The sequence below is a fragment of the Lonchura striata genome, chromosome 1A (assembly GCF_050655825.1).
Source record: "Lonchura striata isolate lonStrDom1 chromosome 1A, ASM5065582v1, whole genome shotgun sequence".
Classification (NCBI taxonomy): domain Eukaryota; kingdom Metazoa; phylum Chordata; class Aves; order Passeriformes; family Estrildidae; genus Lonchura; species Lonchura striata.
In genome coordinates, this window is record NC_140741.1 from 75,102,713 (window position 1) to 75,120,552 (window position 17,840).

General features: G+C 52.1%; 1 protein-coding gene across 22 annotated transcripts in view; it reads right to left on the reverse strand.

Annotated features, from left to right (window-relative positions):
- ASB13 (ankyrin repeat and SOCS box containing 13) overlaps positions 1-17,840 on the reverse strand; it is a 34,367-nt gene that overhangs the window by 6,751 nt on the left and 9,776 nt on the right. For 4 of the 22 annotated variants that reach the window (XM_085568792.1, XM_085568790.1, XM_085568791.1 and 1 more), the window contains exons 3-8: positions 15,445-15,595; positions 11,257-11,391; positions 9,031-9,301; positions 5,228-5,739; positions 4,598-5,000; positions 160-345 (exon numbers count right to left, since the gene is read on the reverse strand). In XM_085568792.1, coding sequence (XP_085424918.1) covers positions 5,436-5,739; positions 9,031-9,301; positions 11,257-11,391; positions 15,445-15,595 — 861 coding nt within the window. In that variant the 3' untranslated portion in view covers positions 160-345; positions 4,598-5,000; positions 5,228-5,435. Of the gene's footprint in view, positions 1-159; positions 346-1,396; positions 2,919-2,938; positions 5,191-5,227; positions 5,740-9,030; positions 9,302-11,256; positions 11,392-15,444; positions 15,596-17,840 lie in introns of those variants that run through there. The other 18 variants (XM_085568802.1, XM_085568801.1, XM_085568794.1 and 15 more) reach the window with 17 other exon arrangements.

Genomic DNA, 17,840 nt, shown 5'->3' on the forward strand with positions numbered 1-17,840 from the left:
CCAGCCGGGAATTCAATGGGAATACGAGCTCAGCCGCCTCACCGCGGGATTTTGGGAATTTTTTCCCTGTTTTTTTTTTTTTTCCCCGCCGGGAGAAGCAGGAGGTTGGGGCTGCCCCTCCAGAAAACATTCCCGGGGATAAATAATGAAAATTCCCACCTGGAATTCCCAACTCTGGGCTGGGAAGGAGAAATTCCATCCCGGTTTATTTTTGTTATTCCCGTGGGAAGCAGCTCGGCCCAGCGGCGCCCGAATCCCGATCCTGCCCAGGCGGGAATTTTCCCGCAAATCCTTCCCAAAAATTCCTCCTCGAAATTCCGCGGGGAAATCGGCTGCAGAGAATTCCTTAGGGAAAAAATACATTTAAAAATTTAAAAAAAAAAAAAAAAGGGATTATCCCCGTTTTTCCCAAGCATCGTTTCCCTCCCGGTTTCTTTGGAATGTTTCCAGCCTCTGATTCCTCCCAGATTTCTCTGGGAAGATTCCCCAGCTTTTCTTCCCTGTTTTTTGTTTTTTTTTTTTCTGGGAAATGAGGAATGAAAGGTTTTGGGAAGGGGATGAACAATGTGGGGATTTATTTATTTATTTATTTTTAATGGAATCATGGAATGGTTTGGGTGGGAAGGGACCTTCAGGATCACCCAATTCCCACCCCATTCCATGGCAGGGACAATTCCCACCATCCCAGGCTGCTCCAACCTTTCCTTGGACATTCCAGGGATCCAGAGCTGCTCTGGCAATCCCAGCCCAGCCAGGAATTCCTCATTCCCAAAATCCCACCCCAAGCTCCCTTTCCCAGGGAATTCCCTCCATTCCCAGCTCTCCCAGCCGGGCATTGGATCCATCCCCACCCCGACTCTGCTCCAGGAAGGAATTTTGGGATCCGGGGGTTTCACTGGGAATCTCAGGACTCCAGGAAGGGTCTCCCTTCCCTTTTCCATCCCCAACTTCCATAAAAATCCCTCGGGATGGATTCTGAGCCTTCTTGATCCCAGAATCCTGGAATGGTTTGGGTGGGAAGGGACCTCAAATCCCATCCCATTCCAACCCCACCATCCCAGGCTGCTCCAGCCTTTCCTGGGACATTGCAGGGATCCAGGGGCAGCCCCAGCTGCTCTGGCAATCCCAGCCCAGCCAGGAATTCCTCATTCCCAAGATCCCATCCCTGGCTGCCCTCTGGCAGTGGGAGCCATTCCCTGGGTCCTGTCCCTCCATCCTTGTCCCCAGTCCCTCTGCAGCTCTCCTGGAGCCCCTGGAATGTGCTGGAAGCTCTCCCTGGATCCTTCCCTTCTCCAGGGGAACATTCCCAGATTTCCCAGCCCTGGGATTCGGGATGAGGCTGCCGAAGGAAGAGAATTCCTGGGCAGATCCCACAGCAACAGCCGGACACGGGTGAGACTTTTCCAGAGTGAATTTTAATCAGGAATTAACCCGAACCCTCCCTGAGCTTTTTACCAGGAATGAATTCCAGGTGCCCAAATTCCCACCACTGAGGAGTTCCTCCTCTTCCCAGCCCTTCCCGATGCCTGAATCCAGGGAAAATCCAGGGAAAATCCAGGGAAAATCCAGGGAAAATCCAGGGAAAATCCGGGGAAAATCCAGGGAAAATCCAGGGAAAATCCAGGATCTGGGCACCACCAAAAGCTCAGGGCCCGTCTCAAAGTGAGGGAGTTTTGGGATTTTTGGGAATCCAAGGATTTCCTCCCTGGAGACGTTTGGGAGGGGTGGGAAAAGCCAAAGGATTCATCCAGTTCTCCAGAAATCCCAAAAATTCCGTGGGCTTGGATCCCTCCTGTGGCTTGGCGTTGGAAAATGTCGATTTTGGGGTTAAAATCCCTGCTGCTCCAGGGATTTTCTCCCAACTCCCCCAGATCCAGCCGAAAATTTGGGATGGGCACCACAAAGATCTGCGGGATCTCCTGGGGAAAAGCTCCGGGAAATCCTCCGGAATTTCGGTGTTTGGGTGGATTCATTCCCAAAGCCAGAGGTGGGCCAGAATTCCAGGCTCGCTCCTCCCCATTCCAGAGGATCTGAGGGATGCAAAGCTCAGGAAAACTCCCGGGAATTTCTTCCCCTCACACCAAAGCAGGAATCCCCATCCTGGTTTCGGTGGGAATTGTCCCTTTTTTTCCCAGTTTTTCCGGGGATTTGGGATGCTGCAGCACAAACCCGGCAGGGATTTCCCTCATCCAGGGGATCCAGGAGTGAAATTCTCCAACTTCCCAAGGAATGGCTCCAATCCCACCGTGTTTTCCTGGGATAAAATTCCAATTTTGGGAAAAGCTGCCAGGATCCAGCTCTCCTCCTCCAGTCCAAATTCCAGCCAGGAAAAATCCCAAAGATTTCCATGGAAAAAGACAAATCCTCGTTCCCAGCTGGAATTTTTTAATGTTGGATCATTCCCTGCCCTGCTGGAAACCCCCAGGGAAGAGGAATGATCCCGAAATTTTCAGCTGGGTTTGGAATTTGGGAAGTTTGGGAAGAGGAGGATAAAGCAGGAATGGCCTGGTGGGATTTGGGATGGATCCAGGATTTGGGAATAAAGGGTGACGGGATCGTCCCAAAGTGACCCAAAAACCAACGAGGCCCAATCCAGGAGTTTATTCCCATTATTCCAAGGATCCAGCTGCTTCTGGCATTCCCAGATTTTGCATGGAATCCACGGGATTTGGGGAATTCCTTGTGGGCTCTCCAAGGAATCTTTTTGCTTTTCCAAGGGAAACTTGGAATTTGTAATTCCATGATTGTACCGGCGTGGGGAGGGTTGGAAAAACCACCCAGGAAGGGATTTGGGATCCTGAAAAGGGATTTGGGATCCTGAAAAGGGATTTGGGATCCTGAAAAGGGATTTGGGAACCTGAAAAGGGATTTGGGAACCTGAAAAGGGATTTGGGAACCTGAAAAGGGATTTGGGATCCCTAAAAAGGGATTTTGGAACCCCAAAAAGGGATTTGAGAACTTAAAAAGGGATTTGGGATCCTGAAAAGGGATTTGGGATCCCTAAAAAGGGATTTGGGATTATGAAAAGGGATTTGGGATCCTGAAAAGGGAATTGGGATCCCTAAAAAGGGATTTGAGAACTTAAAAAGGGATTTGGGAACCCTGAATAGGGATTTGGGATCCCTAAAAGCAAATTTGGGATCCCTAAAAAGGGATCTGGGATCCTAAAAAGGGATTTTGGAACCCCCAAAAGGGATTTGGGATCCCTAAAGGCAAATTGGGATCCCTAAAAAGGGATTTGGGATCCTGAAAAGGGATTTGGGAACCCGAAAAGGGATTTGGGATCCCTAAAGGCAAATTGGGAAACCCTAAAAAGCAATTTGGGATCCCTAAAAAGCGATTTGGGAACCCTGAAAAGGGATTTGGGATCCTGAAAAGGGATTTGGGATCCCTAAAAAGGGATTTGGGATCCTGAAAAGGGATTTGGGATCCCTGAAAAGGGATTTGGGATCCTGAAAAGGGATTTGGGATCCCTGAACTATCCCACAAAACCTTTTTCCTGCCGTTCCCAGGGATGAATCCCACAAAAAACCCCCAAAAAAACCCCCTGGGACGTCCCTGAGCTTCCCCAGTTCCACAATCCTGGGAATCCCAGCCCAAAAGTCGGGATGAGAGCAGCAGCATTTGGGATTTTGGGATTTTCCGGCTGCAGAGGGGCAGGGAGGAAGAAATAACATGAAAATGAAACCCCAGGAAGTGCCTCCAGCTCAGCATTCCCAGGATTCCTGCAGGAATCTGTTCTCCTGGGATTTTCTGGGATCAGTGGGAAAAACGGAAAAGCTGGAAAGGGGGAGGAGAATCCCAGCTCACACATCCAAGGACAAAGCCCAGGTGCCCAAGGAATTCCAGGAATTCCAGCTGGGATTCGGGCCTGGAATCCCAATCCCAAATCCTTGGAATCCCAATCCCAATCCCTGGAATCCCAATCCCAAATCCTTGGAATCCCAATCCCAATCCTTGGAATCCCAATCCCAAACTGGCACAGGGAAAAGAGCTCCAAAGGGGCGAAATCAATCCCAAAATTCCCAAATTTTCAGGCAGAGCCCAGTCCTGCTGCATCCCACGGGATCTCCGGGGAGGGGGAAATGAAATCTGGGATCAGGGAATGTCCTGGGATTGGGATTGGGATTGGGATTGGGATTGGGAATGGGACACAGCCAATCCCAGGCCTCTCCTCATTCCTGGTACTGATCCAAAGCCTCTGGATGCTTCTGGAAAACCCTAAAAAATTCCCTAAATAAACGAGCTGCCTCTAATTAGCCCTGAGCTCGTTCATTTAGGGGATTCCTTTAGGGAATCGTTCATTTAGGGAATTGTTAATGTAGGGAATCGTTAATTTAGGGAATTCATTTAGGAATCGTTAATTTAGGGGATTCATTTAGGAATCATTAATTTAGGGAATTCATTTAGGGAATTGTTAATTTAGGGAATTCATTTAGGAATTGTTAATTTAGGGAATTCATTTAGGAATCGTTAATTTAGGGAATTCATTTAGGGAATTGTTAATTTAGGGAATTCATTTAGGAATCATTAATTTAGGGAATTCATTTAGGGAATTGTTAATTTAGGGAATTCATTTAGGGAATTAATGAATTACCAGGGAATGAACTGCCCCCAGCTGTCCCTGGAGTTATTCCCAAGGGTGGGATCCCATCCGAATCCAAGGATTTCCCCTCGCAGTCCCTCTGCAGCCAGCAGGGAAAGGGGTCCTGGATCATCCAGAAGGGGATGGGATAAAAACGGGAAAATTGGGATCAGGGGGGCCTCTGCAGGGAAAAATGGGAAAAATTGGGAAAAACGGGATCAGAAATGGGATCAGAGGGGTCTGTGCAGGGAAAAATGGGGAAAATGGGATCAGAAATGGGATCAGAGGGGTCTGTGCAGGGAAAAATGGGATGAAAATTGGGAAAAACGGGATCAGAAATGGGATCAGAGGGGTCTGTGCAGGGAAAAATGGGAAAAATTGGGAAAAACGGGATCAGAAATGGGATCAGAGGGGCCTCTGCAGGGAAAAATGGGAAAAATTGGGAAAAACAGGATCAGAAATGGGATCAGAGGGGTCTGTGCAGGGAAAAATGGGATGAGGAATGGGAAAAATGGGATCAGAGGGGCCTCTGCAGGGAAAAATGGGATGAAAATTGGGAAAACCGGGATCAGAAATGGGATCAGAGGGGCCTCTGCAGGGAAAAATGGGGAAAATTGGGATCAGAAATGGGATCAGGGGGGCCTCTGCAGGGAAAAATGGGAAAAACGGGATCAGAAGTGGGATCAGAGGGGCCTCTGCAGGGAAAAATGGGAAAAACGGGATCAGAAGTGGGATCAGAGGGGTCTGTGCAGGGAAAAATGGGGAAAATTGGGAAAAACGGGATCAGAAATGGGATCAGAGCTGCTCCAGAGCAAGGAATTCCCAGCTGGAATGATTCCACTCCCCAGCTTTATCCCATTTCCCTCCGGGGAATTCCGGGAATGCCGCCCGGATCCCCGGCCGGGAGCTCCCGAGGGAAGAGGAGGAATCCCGACCGTTCCCGTTCCCAGCAGCGCCCGGGGTGGAGTTCCGAGGGGCGCGGGGAGCCGGAGGATTCCCGGTGCCGCGGCTTTTCCCGGGAATGCGTCAGTCGTAGCAGAGGTAGCGGATGAGCCGGGCGGGAATTCCCAGCTCCGAGATCTTGTCCAGGCGGCGCTGGCCGGCGGCGCGGCGCACGGCGAGGCGGCACAGCTGCGCCAGGCTCAGCGGCGTTCCTGCGGGAACGCGGGAAAACGGGAACGCGGGGACGGGGAAATGGGAAAAACAGGGGAAAACGGGAACGGGAATGGGGAAAAACGGGGAAAAATGGGGAAAAACGGGAAAAACGGGGAACGGGAACGGGGAAAACGGGAAATGGGAAACGGGAAATGGGAAACGGGGGAAAGGGAACGGGGAAAAACAGGGAAAACGGGGAAAAACGGGGAAAAACGGGGAAAACAGGGAAAAACGGGGAAAAACGGGGAAAAACAGGGAAAACGGGGTCAGGAATGGGGAAAAACGGGGAAAAACGGGGTCAGGAACGGGGAAAAACGGGGAAAAATGGGGGAAAACGGGGAAAAATGGGGAAAAATGGGGAAAAACGGGGAAAACGGGGACGGGGAAAACAGGGAAATGGGAACAGGGAAAAACGGGGAAAAATGGGGAAAAACGGGGAAAACAGGGAAAACGGGGAAAACGGGGTCGGGAACGGGGGAAACGGGGAAAAACGGGAAAAACGGGGAAAAACGGGGAAAAACGGGGAAAACGGGGAACGGGAAACGGGAACGGGAACGGGGAAATGGGAACGGGGGAAAACGGGAAATGGGAAACAGGAACGGGGAAAACGGGGAACGGGAAACGGGAAACGGGAACGGGGAAAACGGGGAACGGGAAACGGGAAACGGGAACGGGGGAATACCAGGACGGGAACGGGGGAACACGGGGAAAAATGGGGAAAAATGGGGGAAAACGGGGGAAAACGGGGACAGGAACGGGGAAAACGGGGAAAACGGGGAAGGGAACGGGGGAAAAACAGGGAAAAACGGGGTCGGGAACGGGGAAAACGGGGAACGGGAACACGGGAAACGGGAACGGGGAAACGGGAAACAGGAAACGGGAACGGGGAAAATGGGGAACACGGGAAACGGGAACGGGGGAAAAATGGGGACGGGAACGGGGGAAAACGGGTAAAATGGGGAAAAATGGGGACGGGAACGGGGGAAAATGGGGAAAAACGGGGAAAACGGGGAAAAACGGGGGACGGGGTCGGGAACGGGGAAAAACGGGATGGAAACGGGAGAGAAATGGGGTAAACGGGATGGAAACGGGGGAAAAACAGGGTGGGAATGGGGAAAATGGGGAAAAACGGGGGAAAAATGGGGGAAAACGGGGAAAAATGGGGGACGGGGTCGGGAACAGGGAAAAACAGGGAAAAACGGGGTGGGAACAGGGTCAGGAACGGGGAAAACGGGGAAAAACAGGGAAAAATGGGAAAAACGGGGGAAAACAGGGAAAAGTGGGGAAAAATGGGAAACGGGATCGGGAACGGGGGGAAAACAGGGAAAAACAGGAGAAAAATGGGGAAAAACGGGGAAAAACGGGGAAAAACAGGGAAAAACGGGGAAAAATGGGGGAAAACGGGGAAAAACGAGGGAAAACGGGGGAAAACGGGAAATGGGGAAAAACAGGGAAAACAGGGAAAAACGGGGAAAATGGGGAAAAATGGGGAAAAACGGGGGAAAATGGGGAAAAACGGGGGAAACAGGGAAAAACGGGGAAAAACGGGGGAAAATGGGGAAAAATGGGGAAAAACGGGGAAAAACGGGGAAAACAGGGAAACAGGATCGGGAACGGGGGAAAAACGGGAGAAAAATGGGGTGGAAATGGGGGAAAAACGGGATGGGAACGGGGAGAAATAGGATGGAAATGGGGAAAAAATGGGATAAAAATGGGGAAGCGGGGTCAGGAACAGGGAAAAAATGGGATGGAAATGGGAGAGAAATGGGGTAAACGGGATGGAAATGGGATAAAAACGGGAAAAAAACGGGAAACGGGGTCGGGAACGGGGAAACGGGATAAAAACGGGAGAAAAACGGGAGAAAAACGGGGAAATGGGATCGGGAACGGGGAAATGGGATAAAAACGGGATAAAAACGGGATAAAAACGGGATAAAAACAAGGAAACGGGGTTGGAAATGGGGAAATGGGATAAAAATGGGGAAACAGGAATGGGGAAATGGGATAAAAACAGGAGAAACGGGGTCAGAACGGGGAAATGGGATAAAAGGGGATAAAAATGGGATAAAAAGGGGATAAAAATGGGATAAACAGGGTCAGGAATGGGGAAATGGGATAAAAACAGGATAAAAACGGGGTCAGGAATGGGATAACAGGGTCAGAACGGGAAAATGGGATAAAAATGGGATAAAAACAGGAAAACGGGATAAAAACAGGAAAATGGGGTCAGGAATGGGGAAATGGGATAGAAACAGGGTCAAAATGGGGTCAGGAATGGGGAAATGGGATAGAAACAGGGTCAAAATGGGGTCAGGAATGGGATAAAAATGGGAAAAACGGGATCAGAAACAGAATAAAAATGGGATCAGAAACAGGATTAAAACCCAAGACGAAATGGATTTGATGGCCAAATTCCAAGGAAAAAGGGGATTTGATGACTGAATTCCCAACCAAAGGGGATTTGGTGGCCGAATTCCCAACAAAAGGGGATTTGAGCACCCAATTCCCAACAAAACGGGATTTGATGGCCGAATTCCCAACAAAAGGGGATTTGGTGGCCGAATTCCCAATGAAAAGGGGATTTGGTGGCCGAATTCCCAACAAAAGGGGATTTGGTGGCCAAATTCCCAACAAAAAGAGGATTTGATGACTGAATTCCCAATAAAAGGGGATTTGATGACCGAATTCCCAACCAAAGGGGATTTGATGACCCAATTCCCAACCAAAGGGGATTTGATGGCCGAATTCCCAATGAAAAGGGGATTTGGTGGCCGAATTCCCAACCAAAGGGGATTTGGTGACTGAATTCCCAACCAAAGGGGATTTGGTGGCCGAATTCCCAATGAAAAGGGGATTTGGTGGCCGAATTCCCAACCAAAGGGGATTTGGTGACTGAATTCCCAACCAAAGGGGATTTGGTGGCCGAATTCCCAATGAAAAGGGGATTTGATGACCGAATTCCCAACCAAAGGGGATTTGATGGCCGAATTCCCAACAAAAGGGGATTTGATGACTGAATTCCCAATAAAAGGGGATTTGATGACCGAATTCCCAATCAAAGGGGATTTGGTGACTGAATTCCCAATCAAAGGGGATTTGATGGCCAAATTCCCAATTAAAAGGGGATTTGGTGGCCGAATTCCCAACCAAAGGGGATTTGATGACCGAATTCCCAACCAAAGGGGATTTGATGACCGAATTCCCAATCAAAAGGGGATTTGATGACCCAATTCCCAACCAAAGGGGATGTGGTGGCCGAGCTCCCCGGAGAAGCCGCTGTCCGCACTCACTCTCGTAGAACTCGAAGCACTTGGCGGCGGGGCTGCTGCTCCAGGTGTAGTCCGAGGGTTTCTTGCCGCGGTTGTCCCGGGCGTAGATGTTGCCGCCGAACTCCACCAGCAGCTGCACCAGGTCCGTGTTGCGCACCTTGGCCGCGTGGTGCAGCGCCGTCTCGTGCAGCTTGGCAGCGTTCACGTTGGCGCCTGGCACGGCACGCGGCATTCCGGCGTGGGAACGGGAGAATCCCGCCGGGAAAGGGGGAAAGGGCTGGGAAAGGGGGAGCTGGGATGGGAAATGGGGAGCTGGGATGGGAAATGGGGATTTGGGATGGGAAATGGGGAGCTGGGATGGGAAATGAGGAGCTGGGATGGGAAATGGGGATTTGGGATGGGAAATGGGGATTTGGGATGGGAAATGGGGATTTGGGATGGGAAATGGGGATTTGGGATGGGAAATGGGGATTTGGGATGGGAAATGGGGATTTGGGATGGGAAATGGGGATTTGGGATGGGAAATGGGGATTTGGGATGGGAAAAGGGGAGCTGGGATGGGAAATGGGGATTTGGGATGGGAAATGGGGAGATGGGATGGGAAATGGGGATTTGGGATGGGAAATGGGGATTTGGGATGGGAAATGGGGATTTGGGATGGGAAATGGGGATTTGGGATGGGAAATGGGGAGATGGGCTGGGAAATGGGGAGCTGGGATGGGAAATGGGGATTTGGGCAGGGAAAAGGGGATTTTTCCAGGGAAAAAGAAATTCAGGCAGGGAAAAGGGGATCTGGGCAGGTGAAAGGGGGATCCAGGCAGGGAAAAGGGGATTTATCCAGGGAGAAGGGAATTTATCCAGGGAAAAGGAAATTCAGGCAGGGAAAAGGGGATTTTCCCAGGGAAAAAGAAATTCAGGCAGGGAAAAGGGGATCTGGGCAGGGAAAAGGGGATCCGGGTAGGGAAAAGGAAATCCAGGCAGGGAAAAGGGGATTAATCCAGGGAAAAAGACATTCAGGCAGGGAAAAGGGGATTTAGCCAGAGTAAAGGAGATTTGGCCAGGGAAAGGGGGATTTATCCGTGGAAAAGGAAATTCAGGTAGGGAAAAAGGGATTTATCTCAAGGAAAAGGGAATTTAACCAGGGGAAAGGGGATTTGTCCTGGGAAAAGGGGATTTAGCCAGGGATAAAAAAATCCAGGCAAGGAAAAGAAAATCCAGGCAGAGAAAAGGGGATTTGGCCAGGGAAAAGGGGATTTGTCCAGGGAAAATAGAATTTAGTCAGGGAAAAGCAATCAGAAATGGGATCAGAGGGGTCTGTGCAGGAAGAATGGGATCAGGAACGGGATCAGGAACGGGATCAGGAATGGGATCAGGAATGGGATCAGAAATGGGATCAGGAACAGGATCAGGAATGGGATCAGGAATGGGATCAGGAACGGGATCAGGAATGAGATCAGGAATGGGATCAGGAATGGGATCAGGAATGAGATCAGGAATGGGATCAGGAATGGGATCAGGAGTGGGATCAGGAATGGGATCAGGAATGAGATCAGGAACAGGATCAGGAATGGGATCAGGAATGGGATCAGGAATGGGATCAGGAATGGGATCAGGAATGGGATCAGGAATGAGATCAGGAATGAGATCAGGAACGGGATCAGGAACAGGAGCAGGAACTGGCTCAGGAATGGGATCAGGAATGAGATCGGGAATGGGATCAGGAATGGGATCAGGAACGGGCTCAGGAATGGGATCAGGAATGGGATCAGGAACGGGATCAGGAATGGGATCAGGAATGGGATCAGGAACAGGATCAGGAATGGGATCAGGAATGGGATCAGGAATGGGATCAGGAATGGGATCAGGAATGGGATCAGGAACAGGATCAGGAACAGGCTCAGGAATGAGATCAGGAATGGGATCAGGAACGGGATCAGGAACGGGCTCAGGAACAGGATCAGGAACGGGATCAGGAACGGGATCAGGAATGGGATCAGGAACTGGATCAGGAACAGGATCAGGAACAGGCTCAGGAATGAGATCAGGAACGGGATCAGGAACGGGCTCAGGAACAGGATCAGGAACAGGCTCAGGAACAGGACCAGGAACAGGCTCAGGAACAGGACCAGGAACAGGCTCAGGAACAGGATCAGGAACGGGCTCACGAGTGGGATCAGGAACGGGCTCAGGCACGGGAGCGAGGGCTCTGCGCCGCGTCCCAGCGCATTCCGGGCGGGAACGCCGTACCTGCCTGCAGCAGCAGCTTGGCACAGTCCAGGTGCTCCCGGGCGCAGGCCACGTGCAGCGGCGTCCCGAAGTGGCAGTCGTGCGCCTCCAGGTTGGCGCCCACCTCGATCAGCAGCTGCACGCACTCCGGGCTGCCTGCGACACGGAAACGCGGAAAATCCCACCGGGATCCGGGAATTCCCGCTGGGAACTGGGGAATCCCAACCCACCGGGTGCAATTCCCACTGGGAACTGGGCAATCCCACTGAAATCCGGGAATTCCCGCTGGGAACTGGGGAATCCCACCGGGATCCAGGAATTCCCGCTGGGAACTGGGCAATCCCAACCCACCGGGTGCAATTCCCACTGGGAACTGGGAAAATCCCACTGGGAACTGGGGAATCCCACTGGGAACTGGGCAATCCCAACCCACCGGGTGCAATTCCCACTGGGAACTGGGGAATCCCGCTGGGAACTGGGGAATCCCACTGGAAACTGGGAAATCCCACTGGAAACTGGGAAATCCCACTGGGAACTGGGGAATCCCAACCCACCGGGTGCAATTCCCACTGGGAACTGGGGAATCCCACTGAAATCCGGGAATTCCCGCTGGGAACTGGAGAATCCCACTGGGAACTGGGAAATCCCACTGGGAACTGGAGAATCCCACTGGGAACTGGGCAATCCCAACCCACCGGGTGCAATTCCCACTGGGAACTGGAGAATCCCGCTGGGAACTGGGCAATCCCAACCCACCGGGGTGCAATTCCCACTGGAAACCTGGGAAATCCCACTGGAAACTGGAGAATCCCACTGGAAACTGGGGAATCCCACTGAAATCCGGGAATTCCCACTGGAAACTGGGAAATCCCACTGGAAACTGGGAAATCCCACTGGAAACTGGGAAATCCCACTGCGAACTGGAGAATCCCACTGGGAACTGGGCAATCCCAACCCACCGGGGTGCAATTCCCACTGGAAACTGGAGAATCCCACTGGAAACTGGAGAATCCCACTGGGAACTGGGGAATCCCACTGAAATCCGGGAATTCCCACTGGGAACTGGGCAATCCCAACCCACCGGGTGCAATTCCCACTGGAAACTGGGGAATCCCACTGAAATCCGGGAATTCCCACTGGGAACTGGGCAATCCCACTGGAAACTGGGGAGTCCCAGCCCACCAGGGTGCAATTCCCACTGGAAACCTGTGAAATCCCACTGGAAACTGGGAAATCCCACTGGAAACTGGGGAATCCCAGCCCACTGGGGTGCAATTCCCACTGGGAACTGGGGAATCCCACTGGAAACCTGTGAAATCCCACTGGGAACTGGGCAATCCCAACCCACCGGGGTGCAATTCCCACTGGGAACTGGGGAATCCCACTGAAATCCGGGAATTCCACTGGAAACTGGGAAATCCCACTGGGAACTGGGAAATCCCAACCCACCGGGGTGCAATTCCCACTGGAAACTGGGAAATCCCACTGGGAACTGTGGAAACCCAACCCACCAGGGTGCAATTCCCACTGGAAACTGGGAAATCCCACTGGAAACTGGGCAATCCCAACCCACCAGGGTGCAATTCCCACTGGAAACCAGGGAAATCCCACTGGAAACTGGGAAATCCCAACCCACTGGGGTGTAATTCCCACTGGAAACTGGGAAATCCCACTGGAAACTGGGGAATCCCACTGAAATCCGGGAATTCCCACTGGGAACTGGGGAATCCCACTGGAAACTGGGCAATCCCACTGGAAACTGGGCAATCCCACTGGAAACTGGGCAATCCCACTGGAAACTGGGCAATCCCAACCCACCAGGTGCAATTCCCACTGGGAACTGGGGAATCCCACTGGAAACTGGGGAGTCCCAGCCCACCAGGGTGCAATTCCCACTGGAAACCTGTGAAATCCCACTGGGAACTGGGGAATCCCACTGGAAACTGGGGAGTCCCAGCCCACCAGGGTGCAATTCCCACTGGAAACCTGTGAAATCCCACTGGAAACTGGGAAATCCCACTGGAAACTGGGGAATCCCAGCCCACTGGGGTGCAATTCCCACTGGAAACTGGGGAATCCCACTGGAAACCTGTGAAATCCCACTGGGAACTGGGGAATCCCAGCCCACTGGGGTGCAATTCCCACTGGAAACTGGGAAATCCCACTGGAAACTGGGCAATCCCAACCCACTGGGGTGCAATTCCCACTGGAAACTGGGGAATCCCACTGAAATCCGGGAATTCCCACTGGGAACCGGGCAATCCCAACCCACCAGGGTGCAATTCCCACCCCAGAATTGCCCTGGAATTGCTCTGGAATGTCCCTGGAATGAATGTCCCTGGAATTGCCCTGGAATGACCTTGGAAGGACCCTAGAATGACTTTGGAATTGCCCTGGAATGACCCTGGAATGAACCTGGAATTGCCCTGGAATTACCTTGGGATTGACCTGGAATGAATGTCCCCAGAATAACCCAGGAATTGCCCTGGAATTGCCCTGGATTGACCCTGGAATGAACCTGGAATTGCCCTGGAATGACCTTGGGATTGATCTGGAATGAATGTCCCCAGAATAACCCAGGAATTGCCCTGGAATTGCCCTGGAATGACCCTGGAATTGCTCTTGAATGTCCCTGGAATGAATTGCCCTGGAATTGCCCTGGAATGACCTTTGAATGTCCCTGGAATGAATGTCCCTGGAATGGCCCTGGAATTGCTCTTGAATGGCCCTGGAATGACCCTGGAATGGCCCAGGAATTACCCTGGAATAATCTTGGAAGGACCCTAGAATGACTTTGGAATTGCCCTGGAATTGCCCAGGAATTGCCCTAGAAATACCCATTGCATTGCCCTGGAATGACCCTGGAATGGCCTTGGAATTGCCCTGGAATGAATGTCCCTGGAACATCCCTGGAATTGCCCTGGAATGAATGTCCCTGGAACATCCCTGGAACATCCCTGGAATTGCTCTTGAATGGCCCTGGAATGGCCCCAGAATCGCTCTGGAATGAATGTCCCTGGAATTGCCCTCAAGTGACCCTGGAATGACGCTGGAATTGCCCTGGAATTGCCCTGGATTTGACCCTGGAATTGCCCCGGATTTGACCCTGGAATTGCCCTGGATTTGACCATGGAATTGCCCTGGATTGACCCTGGAATTGCTCTTGAATGGCCTTGAAATGGTCCCAGAATTGCTCTGGAATGAATGTCCCTAGAATTGCCCTCAAGTGACCCTGGAATGACGCTGGAATTACCCTGGAATTGCCCTGGATTTGACCCTGGAATTGCCCTGGAATTGCCCTGGATTTTACTCTGGAATTGCCCTGGATTTGACCCTGGAATTGCCCTGGAATTGCCCTGGATTTGACCCTGGAATTGCCCTGGATTTGCTCTTGAATGGCCCTGAAATGGCCCCAGAATTGATCTGGAATGAATGTCCCTGGAATTGCCCTCAGGTGATCCTGGAGTTGCCCTGGATTTGCCCCTGGAATGTCCCTGGAATGTCCCTGGGATGTCCCTGGAATGTCCCTGGAATGTCCCCGGGATGTCCCTGGGATGTCCCCGGGATGTCCCTGGATTTGCCCCTGGAATTGCCCTGGAATGTCCCTGGAATGTCCCTGGATTTGCCCCTGGAATGTCCCCGGGATGTCCCCGGGACGTCCCTGGGATGTTCCCGGGATGTCCCTGGGATGTCCCTGGAATGTCCCTGGATTTGCCCCTGGATTTGCCCCCGGGATGTCCCCGGGATGTCCCTGGATTTGCCCCTGGAATTGCCCTGGAATGTCCCTGGAATGTCCCTGGAATGTCCCCGGGATGTCCCCAGGATGTCCCTGGATTTGCCCCTGGATTTGTCCCCGGAATGTCCCCGGGACGTCCCCGGGATGTCCCCGGGATGTCCCTGGATTTGCCCCTGGAATTGCCCTGGGATGTCCCCGGGATGTCCCTGGATTTGCCCCTGGAATTGCCCTGGATGTCCCCGGGATGTCCCCGGGATGTCCCTGGAATGTCCCCGGGATGTCCCCGGGATGTGCCCGGGATGTCCCTGGATTTGCCCCCGGGATGTCCCTGGGATGTCCCCGGGATGTCCCTGGATTTGCCCCTGGGATGTCCCCGGGATGTCCCTGGATTTGCCCCTGGAATTGCCCTGGATTTGCCCCCGGGATGTGCCCGGAATGTCCCCGGAATGTCCCCGAAGGCGGCGGGCGCTGACCGCTCATGCAGGCCTCGTGCAGGGGCGAGGCGGTGTACAGGGGCGGGTTGACCTTGGCGCCGTGCGACAGCAGCACCCGCACGCACTCCACGCTGCCCGAGGCGCAGGCGTCGCACAGCGGCGTGCTGCCGTCGATGTTCCGCGCCTCCACCTGGGAAAAGAGGGAAAAGGAGGTGAAAAATCGGGAAAAAGCAACGAAAAGGAGGTGAAAAGCAGGTGAAAAGTAAGGAAAAGCAAGGAGGAGGTTTGTAAGCTCCGCGTCGCACAGCGGCGTGCTGCCGTCGATGTTCTGCGCCTCCACCTGGGAAAAATAGGGAAAAGGAGGTGAAAAATCGGGAAAAAGCAACGAAAAGGAGGTGAAAAGTATGGAAAAGGAGGTGAAAAGTGGGGGAAAAGTAAGGAAAAGCAAGGAGAAGGAGGTTTGTAAGCTCCACGTCGCACAGCGGCGTGCTGCCGTTGATGTTCCGCGCCTCCACCTGGGAAAAGAGGGAAAAGGAGGTGAAAAATCGGGAAAAAGCAAGGAAAAGGAGGTGAAAAGTAAGGAAAAGCAAGGAGGAGGTTTGTAAGCTCCGCGTCGCACAGCGGCGTGCTGCCGTCGATGTTCCGCGCCTCCACCTGGGGAAAGAGGGAAAAGGAGGTGAAAAATAGGGAAAAAGCAACGAAAAGGAGGTGAAAAGTGGGGGAAAAGGAGGTGAAAAGTGGGGGAAAAGCAAGGAGAAGCAAGGAGAAACAGGTTTGTAAGCTCCGCGTCGCACAGCGGCGTGCTGCCGTCGATGTTCTGCGCCTCCACCTGGGGAAAGAGGGAAAAGGAGGTGAAAAGTGGGGAAAAGCAACGAAAAGGAGGTGAAAAGTAAGGAAAAGCAAGGAGGAGGAGGTTTGTAAGCTCCGCGTCGCACAGCGGCATGCTGCCGTCGATGTTCCGCGCCTCCACCTGGGGAAAGAGGGAAAAGGAGGTGAAAAATAGGGAAAAAGTAAGGAAAAGCAGGTGAAAAATAAGGAAAAGAAGGTTTAAAGTAGGGGAAAACTATGGAAAAGGAGGTGAAAAGTGGGGGAAAAGTAAGGAAAAGCAAGGAGGAGGTTTGTAAGCTCCGCGTCGCACAGCGGCGTGCTGCCGTCGATGTTCCGCGCCTCCACCTGGGAAAAGAGGGAAAAGGAGGTGAAAAGTGGGGAAATAGGGAAAAGGAGGTGAAAAGTGGGGGAAAGTAGGGAAAAGGAGGTGAAAAGTAGGAAAAAAGTATGGAAAAGGAGGTGAAAAGTAAGGAAAAGCAAGGAGAAGGAGGTTTGTAAGCTCCACGTCGCACAGCGGCGTGCTGCCGTCGATGTTCCGCGCCTCCACCTGGGGAAAAATAGGGAAAAGCAGGTGAAAAATCGGGAAAAAGCAACGAAAAGGAGGTGAAAAGTGGGGGAAAAGTAAGGAAAAGCAAGGAGGAGGTGGTTTGTAAGCTCCACGTCGCACAGCGGCATGCTGCCGTCGATGTTCCGCGCCTCCACCTGGGGAAAGAGGGAAAAGGAGGTGAAAAATCGGGAAAAAGTAGGGAAAAGGAGGTGAAAAGTATGGAAAAGGAGGTGAAAAGTGGGGGAAAAGGAGGTGAAAAGTGGGGGAAAAGTAAGGAAAAGCAAGGAGAAGGAGGTTTGTAAGCTCTGCGTCGCACAGCGGCGTGCTGCCGTCGATGTTCCGCGCCTCCACCTGCGGAAAAATAGGGAAAAGGAGGTGAAAAATCGGGAAAAAGCAACGAAAAGGAGGTGAAAAGTGGGGGAAAAGGAGGTGAAAAGTGGGGAAAAGTAGGGAAAAGGAGGTGAAAACTATGGAAAAGGAGGTGAAAAGTGGGGGAAAAGTAAGGAAAAGCAAGGAGAAGGAGGTTTGTAAGCTCCACGTCGCACAGCGGCGTGCTGCCGTCGATGTTCTGCGCCTCCACCTGGGGAAAAGAGGGAAAAGGAGGTGAAAAATCGGGAAAAAGCAAGGAAAAGGAGGTGAAAAGTAGGAAAAAAGTATGGAAAAGGAGGTGAAAAGTGGGGGAAAAGTATGGAAAAGGAGGTGAAAAGTAAGGAAAAGCAAGGAGAAGGAGGTTTGTAAGCTCCGCGTCACACAGCGGCGTGCTGCCGTCAATGTTCTGCGCCTCCACCTGGGGAAAAGGAGGGAAAAGCAGGTGAGAAGTCGGAAAAAAGTATGGAAAAGGAGGTGAAAAGTAAGGAAAAGAAGGTTAAAAGTAGGGAAAAAGTAGGGAAAAGGAGGTTAAATATAGGGAAAAGCAAGGAGGAGGTTTGTAAGCTCCACGTCGCACAGCGGTGTGCTGCCGTCGATGTTCCGCGCGTCCACCTGGGAAAAGAGGGAAAAGGAGGTGAGAAGTGGGGGAAAAGTAGGGAAAAGTAGGGAAAAGTAAGGAAAAGAAGGTTAA